This window comes from Phoenix dactylifera, chromosome 2 (assembly GCF_051530095.1).
Source record: "Phoenix dactylifera cultivar Ajwa chromosome 2, Ajwa_hap1_PhDact_Kaust_v1.1, whole genome shotgun sequence".
In the NCBI taxonomy this organism is placed as follows: Eukaryota; Viridiplantae; Streptophyta; class Magnoliopsida; order Arecales; family Arecaceae; genus Phoenix; species Phoenix dactylifera.
This window is the reverse complement of record NC_143191.1, coordinates 47,409,842-47,420,936: the sequence shown is the minus strand read 5'-3', so window position 1 is coordinate 47,420,936 and position 11,095 is coordinate 47,409,842. Positions and strand designations below refer to the sequence as shown.

The window sequence follows — 11,095 nt, the reverse complement described above, 5'->3', positions numbered from 1 at the left end:
CATCTGATCGTACTACTAAGAATCGGTATGCGTTACTATTTTCCGCGTATCCTATGAAAGCTGCATCGAAAGTCTTAGGAGACAGTTTAGTCATCTTGCTAGAGTTAATTTTAACTTTTGCAAGGCAACCCCAAACTTTAAAATATTTTAGACTAGGTTTTCTACCCCACCATAACTCATATGGTGTTTTCTGGTTATCTTTAAATGGTATACGATTAAGTATTTTACATGCTGAAATTAGAGCTTCACCCCACAAATTGTTGGAAAGACCAGAACTAGTAAGCATTGAGTTAATCATGTCAAGAAAAGTTCTATTTTTTCTTTCAGCAACTTCATTTGACTGAGGAGAATAAGGGGCAGTAGTCTCATGTATAATCCCATGTTCCTCACAGAATTTTCCAAATTCTATTGAACTATATTCTCCTCCTCTATCTGACCTGAGTCTTTTTATTGTTTTCTGGGTTTGATTTTCAACCTCTGATTTATAAATTTTAAATTTTTCTAAGGCTTCATCCTTAGTTTTTATTAAATATACATAGCAGTATTTTGACATGTCATCTATAAAGGTAATAAAGTATCTTTTTCCTCCTCTCGTCAAAATACCGCTCATTTCGCAAATGTCACTATGTATTAAATCCAGTAGGTTAGAACTTCTACTTGTTGATTTAAATGGTTTCCTAGGTTGTTTAGCTTGAACACAAATTTCACATTTTTTGTTCTTCTCTAAATTATATTTAGGAATTAAATCTAAATTCATCATTCTTTTGAGAGTATTGTTATTCACGTGTCCAAGTCTACTATGCCACATCTCTAAAGAGTCAATATGCATAACAAGTGAAGAAGAAACATTTTTATTCATATTGTTGCATGGTAATACACTCAATTTAAATAACCCATCAGCAACATAACCCCTCCCTACAAATGTCCCACCTTTGGTAATTACAACCTTATTTGATTCAAACACTAATTTAAATCCTAATTGACTCAAAAGAAAACCACTAACAAGATTCTTGCGAACATCTGGCACATGTTGCACGTTGTGGAGAGTAATAATTTTTCCAGATGTGAATTTCAATTTTACTTCTCCTTCTCCAATCACTTGTGCAACACTGGAGTTGTCCATGGTCACAGTTCTCCCTTTAACCTCCTGGTAGAAAGAAAAAGAGGAAATATCAGAACATATATGGACAGTAGCTCCTGTATCAATCCACCATTCGGTTGGATTGTAGGCCAGATTTAACTCAAGTTTTGAGATCACTAACCTGTCCTCGGTTCCAGCAGAGCCAGAACTGGTTATCATGTTTGCCTGAGGAGTCACTTTGTCACCTTGCCCCTTGACCTTGTCCTTTCTATGTCTACACTGTTTGGCAAAGTGTCCTGGTTTTCCACAGACATAACATGTTCTCTTGCTCTGTTCCTTTTGAATCTTTGGTTTTGGCTTCTCAAAGTGTTTCTTGGGTTTATTTCTCCAGAAGTTAGTTTTCTTTGTTTCTACTAAGTTTGCTTTTGCATTAACTTCTGAGTCAATACCCAAGTCCTGTTTATGGTTATTCCTGTGTTTTTCTTCTATTTGAGGGGACACTAGTACTTGATCCAAAGAGAGGGTGTGTCTCTTATGCTTCAAAGAGACTTTAAAATTTGTCCAGGAAGATGGAAGCTTTTCTATAAGGGCTGCCGCCTGAATTCTCTCATCTATAGAAATTTCCATTGCGATGATCTTCGCCACTATATTCTGGACTTCATGTGCTTGATCAATTACTGATTTGTGATCTACCATTTTGTAAGAAAAATATTCTCCTATGATGAACTTTTCTTCTGATTCAGTTTCTTTACCATATTTTGACTCAAGTTCATCCCACAATGTTTTAGCTGTACCCTCAGCTCTAGAGTAGATGTCGTACAAGTTATCATTTAGTGAACTAAGTATCAAACTCTTACACAAACGATCATCTTTATCAAATTTGTATTTAGCAGCTGATCTGCCGGGTTCATGATCCATTGGGTCCTTAGTTGAAGGATTGTTTGAAACCACATAAAATAAATCTAATGTGTCCAACCAAGACTCCATCTTTGTTTGCCATCTAACAAAATTCTTTCCATCGAATGACTCAGGTTTCAGGATATCGTTTAATGAGTTCTTAACTTTGTCCATCTTTGTGTTTCGGAAACGAATCTCTTTCAAAAATGTTGTAGTAATCAACTCAAAGAACTCAAATAAAACTTAAATAATTTAATATTACTGAAACAACTGATTCCAATGCGTACCTCTTTGATGTCGTTTTCTTTAGATCCAAAATAAAATAGATAATACCTGTAGATCGGTCCGAGGCGTGTAGTCACTGTCTTTGAAAGAGATTCGCCTCCTTATATGTACCGGATTCTGGCGATCCCTTCCCAAGATACAACGGACCGTTGATTTTGTAGACGTGCACAGTACTACAAAATCTCTTGAACTCCGCAGAGATTTTTCTGTATGCTCGTACAAAACTGATTCAAAGCCAGAAGATAAAGAGTGATCGGCGAAGAGGAGGCCAACCACAAGATAACCCCTCTTGTCTTCTCCCCTCACCACTTGAAAGCCAAAAAAAAAAAATCAGAAAAAGCAAGGAAAACCGTAGAAGGAAAAAAGCCCTCTAACGGATGTGAAGAGAAGGAATTAATGAGTGTGAGAGAGCTCTCCTCTCTCTCCCATCTGGATCAACGTTGGAGCCCAACGTTTGTATTGCATTTAGGATGGCTTTAAATGAGTTTAAATGGGGAGAAACGGTTCACAACCGTTTCAAATTTCAAATTCAAAACCTCTTACAATCGATCCGTCAACTCGGCATTTTGGTCGGGTAAGTTTCAGGCGGCAGTAAGTACAATTATAGATTTTTTTGTTTTTTTCAATGAAAGTTGATTGGTGTGGAAGGACTAAGCGCAGCAACGAACCTCTCCAAACTGGGTTTCGTTGGTCGGCGATTGAACTACAACTCAAACAGATCATGCGCCTAGGAAATCTCAAGAGCAACGTGTAGAAAACCAGAACAACAAGGTGACCTACCATCCTCCACGCCAAAGCAAACTTAGACGCAGAAATGTCAACATCTCATACCCTAGGTCCAGCCTAACATTTTACGTCTCTCGCCCTGTTTCTGCCCCAGATTCTGCCCTCTTCCGCGTTCCTTCATCTCGCATGTTCGGTACATGGTGCTTCAATATTTACGCGATAGGAAATCATTAGAAATCACGGTTCAACTTCACGACTAGATACGATGTGCAGTCTCCACACGCCCCTTCCTGATTCAATCCATAAAGCAACCGTTACTTTCTTCTCCATTCCTAACTAAATTATGGAACAAGCATGAGCTGTGGTTTTAGACCAAGTGGACGTACAGCCGCTACTTTTTTTTTTTGGTAATGTTACACCGAGTGTTTGAGTACTTTAAACCAATCAAGTGGGTGCCATAAAGAGTTGCAATCAATCGCCAACCTGCATTAGAAGTAGGACCCAGACTTTGTGAACCCTCCATGCTCCTGCCACCAGCAGCCATGAAGCCTTCCTTCCCCAAACCAACTCCTTCCGCCATAGCTCTCCTCCTCCTCCCTCTTGCCCTTCTCGCTTTCATCTTCCTTTTCCTCTACCCCAATGAGTTCGAGCTCCAGCATTCTCTCACGACCGCCTCTTGCCGCACCTCTACCGTCGCCAACTTCGTCGATCCGGTCACCCGGAAGCCCGACTTCCGGCTCCTTATCGGAATCCTCACCCTCCCTGACCGCTACGAGCGCCGCAACCTCGTCCGCCTCGCCTACTCTCTTCAGACCAACCTCACCGCCCATGTCGATGTCCGCTTCGTCTTCTGTAACATCACCGCCGAGGAGCACCAAGTGCTCGTCGCCCTCGAGATCATGCAATACGACGACATCATCATCCTCAACTGCCCGGAGAATATGGACGGTGGCAAGACCTATGCTTACTTCTCCAGCCTCCCGCAAATACTTAACGGCACCAATGGAGGAGGTGATCCGCCATATGACTACGTCATGAAGACGGACGACGACACCTATTTCCGGCTTCATAACTTGGCTGAGTCCTTAAGGAGCAAGCCGAGGGAGGATTTGTATTACGGGTTCCTGAACCCCTGTAATAATCCGAGTCTTCCTCGCCGCTACATGTCGGGTATGGGGTACGTACTGTCCTGGGACTTGGTGGAGTGGATTGCGACGTCGGAGATAGCCCGGAATCGGACGGCCGGACCAGAGGACTCCGTCACAGGGGCGTGGCTGAGGGATGGAAACCGAGGGAAGAATCGGTTCGACATGAACCCGGCAATGTACGACATCTTGGATCAGAATCGGGTCAACTGTTTCCGGCACGCATTCGTGCCGGACACCATTGCAGTGCACAAGCTGAAGGACCAGAAGAAGTGGGCGACGACACTCAAGTACTTCAATGTCACCGAGCATCTGAAGCCTTCCAAGCTCTACCATATTCCTTGAGAGCTTTTATTCTTCTGATTATTCTGGGTCATGGATGATTCTTTCTCGCAACACTTTTTTTTTCTCTTCACTCAAATTTTCTTGTTCACACAGGTCGTCAAATTTGATGAAAATAAACGATGTAAACAAATAGTGCATGCAATGTATAGACATAATTACCTGGTGGATCAATTTTAAACTCAAATCAACTTGGATCACAATTTCAAAAGACTAAACAAAGTTAAAGATCATCGCAGCTTTAAGCCAGTGAAGTATTATTGATGAACAAGTTAAAGGTCGCTCAAAATATATTCATGGAGTCGGCCACGTTCCGTTGATTATTCTCAAAAATGAGCCATGCTTTCTCTGTTTTTCCTTTTGGGAGGCCAATGCAGTAAACGGCTGAGAGATCAAACAAAGCCCAGATCAGGTGTTATGGACCCTGACTGAACCCAAGGCCAGTCAAAAGAGGGCGCCTAATCTACGCTGAATAGGCCAGCCCAACCCATTAGCATTCCTGTCCAACGGTTGAAGTTAACTTTGACCACGGAGTGGCGTGGAGGAAAAATAAATTAGGCCCAAACGCATTCATTGTTGTCAAAGAAAGATGTGCACTAATTTTTGTCAGACAACCAATTTGATCCCCGGTTGTCAATTGGATTCGTTAGTCGTTTTGTCTTCGCCCTAGTCCGCTCACGAAGCAGACGAAGAAATAGTAGGTATACCAAACGCATATTTTATTAACTATGCCTGTCATTTTCCTTTGCAGAACATAAAATGTGGTCTTCAAAATTCAAAGGCATAAAAGAAAAAAATAATCTTATTTAGATTTTGTATTTAAATGTTGTTGCCGCCGAAATTCAATTTAACAAGGTGTTGAAATTCGACCCGACAGAAATGGATAAATTGATTAAAATGATGAATAGTAGTTGATCGGCTTATAGTTTGTTTGGAGTTGAAAGTTGATTTGGAGTAAAAAATCTGACCTGGGTATGAACACAGAAGAAATACTGAATATTGCTTGTCTTGATCTGGTAAAAGATCCTATAATATCTAAGTCAGGTGAAGCTTTAGTAGAACAATAAAGATTTGAGAGTTCGAGTAGAAAGAGAAGTAAGCATACTTGGAAAACTCTCGAGTTTTGTTTACATAGAAGTGAGGGCATGGAGCTATTGCTCGAAAAGACTGTCGGACGTGCAGTAACTATCATGCGATATGGTTCATAAGTGCTCGGGGTTATAGCCACCCTTCTTAATAAATTTTAATTTTCTTTAATACGCTTTGAGTCAGAGATATATTGAAGACTATTATTGATCAGTTGGTCCAGTCGGTGACAATCATACGCTACAAGTTCAGACCACATCAGATGACCAAATATAACGTTGCTTAGAAATCTAAAAATGCAACTTGCTATGCGTTGTAACTACTGTTTCCGGAAATACAATAGTTGACTTGGTGAACTGAAGCATGCGCTTCACTAATCTCTACACTAACATGCACCATTTGTATTAGTTTTTTTTCTTTGGGAAGAGTGCACGGGCTGGTCGATTTCAATGGTGTCGGGTGGGGCGGACCATCAATTGTCACCAAATCAACCTCCCAGACGAGTCGTTGCCGAGGGCACCGCGTCACCCTACCGATTTGGCGCAAGATTTGGCACGTTCGGCGATGCCAACGGGTAGAAACCGGTAAACCAGGGGCAGACTGGAGCTCTTGCGTCACTTTTATGTATACTTACGTCAAATAATATAAGTATCCAAGTCGAGTCTAACGAAGATCTCACTGATTGATACTCAATTTATAGCCGCTTGGACTATATAACTAGCTGCCCACTTTTTTTTTTTTTTTTGCTAAGAAACTAGCTGCCCACTGGTTAGCACTTAGCAGCAACAAACCCGCGAGTCAAGTCAGCGTATTTAAAGTACTCTATATTTAATAGGCCCAGTTGGCTCCACGAGGATGTCCAATATTAACGCTGGTCCAAAGGACGTCGCTCAGATCTGGCCTTACATGTCGTGTAATAACTCCCCTTTCCTTGCACAAACGTCGCCATGCACACCGCCCCGCCTCACATGCCGCGTTGGCTCCCACGGATGACTTGGGATTTCCAAGAGACAGGACAGCTTGTCGATTTTTTTTTTAAAGTACATCGACAGATCACACCTGAGAGATATCAATGTAACTAAAAAAAAATTAGAAAATAAAATATTACATAAAAATAGTAACACAACCGCATAGTTTATCTAAATAAAATATTTAAAATGATGAGCCGTGAATAAAACAACCCAATTTGCAGCATTATTCGTTTTCCGATATATATGCGTGGTCTGATAGGAGTCGTACTTTTTCAGTACTTTACGAATGTTGTGCAGCAGCGGCCGATTTTTGATTGAGCATCTCCGACCTCGGATTCACTCAATCAACATGGTCGAATTTTTTTCAAAGAGAAGGCGACTTGCGCCCACTATCCACTTCGCATAAGAGACATCCTCCCAAGCAGCTCTAAGCTCAGCATACACTACTGACGAGTTAAAGATTCACCGTCCTCCTGCCTTCACTAGTCTAGCATTATAGCAAGCAGCCCAATTTTCGGATCATGAGAAACCCTTAGCCATTTTTATACCCACTGGGCTCTAAGGAACCAACCTTTCCATCATCCGCCCCGAGTCATCTTAAGTCCGGCCCGTCCCGTTGAATATTAAAACCCGGTGTCTTTCACCTATCATAATATATTTGGCCGATAAGGTATATAACATCCAACCAGTTATGCATGTAACACGGGAAATATTTAATGTATCGGCGTGGAAAGGTGAGTTGTTGCTTTGCACCGAATCACTACTGATTCGCCGCCCTATCTCGCGGTGCGGTCGCACCTAACTTTGTTCCGAAGAAGCAGTCGGCCAGGCCATCTCTATTTGACCCTTCTTGAAGGCCCACTTGTTAATTCCTTGAAGCCTACACACACCGCGAAGCCATGAAGCCTCCCTCCTTCAGACCATCTCGTTCCGCCACCACCCTCATCCTCGTCCCTCTGACCCTGCTAGCTTCCATCTACCTCTTCCTCTATCCTCGAGAGTTCGAGCTCCAATCCCTTGTGACCACCTGCGGTCGCTCCACCTTGGCCAATTTCACCGGGCCTGTCACCGTGAAGCCCGACTTCCGCCTCCTCATGGGCATCCTCACTCGCGCCGACCTCTACGAGCGCCGCCACCTCCTCCGCCTCGTCTACTCCCTCCAGACCAATCTCACCGCCCACATCGACATCCGCTTCGTCTTCTGCAACCTCACCAAGGAGGACCAGCGAGTCCTCATCCCCCTCGAGATCATGCGCTACGACGACATCATCATCCTCAACTGCACCGAGAACATGAACAGTGGCAAGACCTACACCTACCTCTCTAGCCTCCCGGAGCTATTCAACGGGACCAATGGCGATGGCCGGCCCTACGACTACGTCCTCAAGGCCGACGACGATATCTACTTTAGACTCCCAAGTTTAATCGAGTCGTTGAAGAAGATGCCGAGAGAGGATCTCTACTATGGATTTGTGATCCCTTGTGGCAGCATGGATCCATTCCACGACTACATGTCGGGGATGGGGTACATACTGTCGTGGGACTTGGTTGAGTGGATCTCAACGTCCGAGATGGTGAGGAACGAGTCGTCCGGCGTTGAGGACTTTCTGACGGGGAAGTGGCTGACGGATGGAAAACGAGGGAAGAATAGATTCAACACAAAGCCGGCCATGTACGATTATCCGATACCGGTGCCCATCGACACTTGCTCGCATGCGTTTGTGCCGGATACCATCGCAGTGCACCGGCTGAAGGATCACTTGAAGTGGGCGAGAACCCTCAAGTACTTTAATGTCACCGATGGGTTGAAGCCTTCTAAGTTCTACCATATTGATTAGATCGATGTTCTCGCCACTCCTTGTAATATCTATTTCTTGATTTTTTTCCCCCTTATTGATATGTTAACATGGTGGAGAGACAAAAATCCGGCGAACCAGTTGAAAAGATAGCGTTCCATGGTTTATATTCACGAATTTTTTTCGTTTGTAATTTGATTAAAATTTTAATGGCTTAGTCAAGTGTGGACTACAGTTTTCTCTTAAAGTTGTAGATTAATAAAATAGACACAGCTTAGGCTTCCTCTAATTTTGATGGAGTCTGACCTAGCGAACCTCCAATAGTGGAGTTTGGCCAGGAGTTTGGCAAAGATGGGCCAGACTTTGGTATCACTTTCCACTTACAATAAAAAGATAGCGTGTTGAATCAACCAGCCGACGAGGTTCCCAATGAATGAAATCTGTGATTTCTATTAGCTAGATTCAGACAAACAAATAAAGATTTAGGTTCGACCTGAGCCATTGACATGTCCATTTCCATGTGATGGATGGGAACAGGGACAACTGGTGCTGTCGGTTCTTCTCTCCCGTGAGGGCTTTGCGAGTCTGTCCCTTCAACTCCGTCACCCGATTGCATCTCATCCATCTCTCTGGATATCCAAAAGGGCATAACATATAACTCTTGTTCATTTTCCCCCATAATTAATGTGAGAACTCATGCGGGCATATATTAAGTCCTATATCGATTATTCGACAAAAAGATCTTGGATACTTATACTAAACCCAAGAAATATTTTCTGGCTATTTTTTGGGGTGCGGTTCTGGGTTGCTAAAGTGGTATTAGAGCATAAGTCTAAGATCACTAAATATTGTGATACATGAAATGGTATCGGAGTGGACTCGGCCCATAGTCCATGTAGACTAGAGGACATTGCAGCACGGGCTCATTGAAGTTGACCACGGATTGATCATGGTGCTTGCTATTAGATTTTAATGGTGCTGATTTCCACCTTCCTGTTCTTGCTTGGATTGCAGAGTTCCCTAATGATTCACTGAGTGATCTTTAGCTTTGGGAGAGATCATCTTATTTCCATTTTTTTTAGGTTATTTTTGGTTAAGAAGAGTTGAGCTCGAGAATGAAATGGAATAAAAATAGAACTCTCTCCAAAGAGCTGGAGCAGGAGTCCCTTGTTCCCATTTTTAGTCCTGGAGAGAATATGAATGCCCTCCAATCCTCCAAAACCTAATCTCAGCTCTCCCTCTAGTATTCAAATCTTTTTGTGCGAAGTTTACTTAAAAAATTAATTTTCCAAAAATACAACTTTTTTAATTGATTTTCCAAAAATACCTCAATCAACCATTTCGATTCGGATTTTGATTCTAGTCACGAACTGCATCGAAAAATATGGCCATTCCAATTTTCATTCTAATCTATTTTGATTCCGATTTTGATTGCGAACTAAACATACTCTTAGAGTTGTTGACAACTTCTTCCACCTGCATCAGGGAGGAAAATGAAAAAGACAAAATATAAAGTTCGTGGATGCCCCCCCGGTATCTATTTGGCAATTAGATCACAAACGAACTCAGAATAATCAATAACCACGGTGCGAGTGGACCGGATCAAGCTTTTCTAATCCAATGTTAGTATGAACCTCACTTCGCAACGGACTTGCCATCGATCAAATCAAAGCAATCCATTTCATTCACGCCATACTCATGAGTAGTCGATGCAACCTAAAAAGTACAAACACTTTTTCTTTCTTCTCTGGTGTTTGTGTGTTGACGCGCATGCGTTTGCACGTGCCGGTCCCAATCTTGAGTTTTGGAGGCTCAAATGAGGAGAAAGATGATGAGGAGGCTGAAATCTGGGTCAGGTTTGATTCGATGGGAGTGCAACTCTTTTTCCCCTTTTTTTAAAGCAAAATTGGAGCATGTATTATTAATTTATCACAATCTAGTTCTAAATTACGATGCATTAGTGTGTACTTTTAAAATCCATCCACTTTGATACTAATTCCATATCAGTCTGTCCAATCTAATTAGCAGGAAATCTTTCACAAATCTACAACTCGCAAACATGCTTTCGGTCCCTTCTTCCAAATAATGTTGCATGCCTTTTGGTTCTTGATAGGCCTAAGAAGTATTTGGATAGGTTTTTATTTCGATTTCAAACTTATTTTCCTTGTAGATAGTTTTTAGGTTAGAGTATGCACTGCAAAGAAGCAGCAGCAGCAGCAGCAGCTGCAACTGCTATACCAACTCATAGAACAAATGTTCTAGAATATTCAATATGATGGATTTGGTGGCATAATATTTGGATAGATATCTTATACTTCCACATCATATGGAGAGATGCAGTTTGAAACCAGTCTTGGGTGATTGAATTTGACATGCCTTGATCTAGAAAAAACTTGATCTCCGGAAGAATATCTTTGATAATGCAAGCATGGCGCGGTCAATTGGTTGAGTTTATTTATTTGTTGCAAATATTAATAACTATAATAAATATCCATAAATAAGGAAAAGTTGGAAATATGTTTGAGTCTAGTATCATTAATCAATCATGGTGATTGGTTAACTCAAACTTTTTATTAGGTACTACTTTTCAATGTCCACAAAATAGAAATTTATGTTTCTAAAATGGAAACATTGATTCAACATTTTCAAGATTAAAAAGGGCTAATCCTTGTCACGCCCCAAATTTAGGACATAATATGGCTATGCTACCGAGGGGTACAACCCATGATATCATGAAACCAACCATTTTGTCTAGCTTCTCTATAT

At 41.8% G+C, this 11,095-nt stretch overlaps 2 protein-coding genes across 2 annotated transcripts; both read left to right on the top strand.

Annotated features, from left to right (window-relative positions):
- The first annotated feature begins 3,524 nt into the window (after positions 1–3,524).
- LOC103722499 (beta-1,3-galactosyltransferase pvg3-like) lies at positions 3,525–4,691 on the top strand. Its single transcript, XM_008813085.5, has one exon. The coding sequence runs from the start codon at positions 3,532–3,534 to the stop codon at positions 4,477–4,479; it is 948 nt and encodes a 315-aa protein (XP_008811307.4). The 5' UTR covers positions 3,525–3,531; the 3' UTR covers positions 4,480–4,691.
- A 2,700-nt stretch (positions 4,692–7,391) lies between these two features.
- Positions 7,392–8,593, top strand: LOC103722504 (beta-1,3-galactosyltransferase pvg3-like). Its single transcript, XM_008813089.6, has one exon. The coding sequence runs from the start codon at positions 7,433–7,435 to the stop codon at positions 8,369–8,371; it is 939 nt and encodes a 312-aa protein (XP_008811311.3). The 5' UTR covers positions 7,392–7,432; the 3' UTR covers positions 8,372–8,593.
- The last annotated feature ends 2,502 nt before the right edge of the window (positions 8,594–11,095 follow it).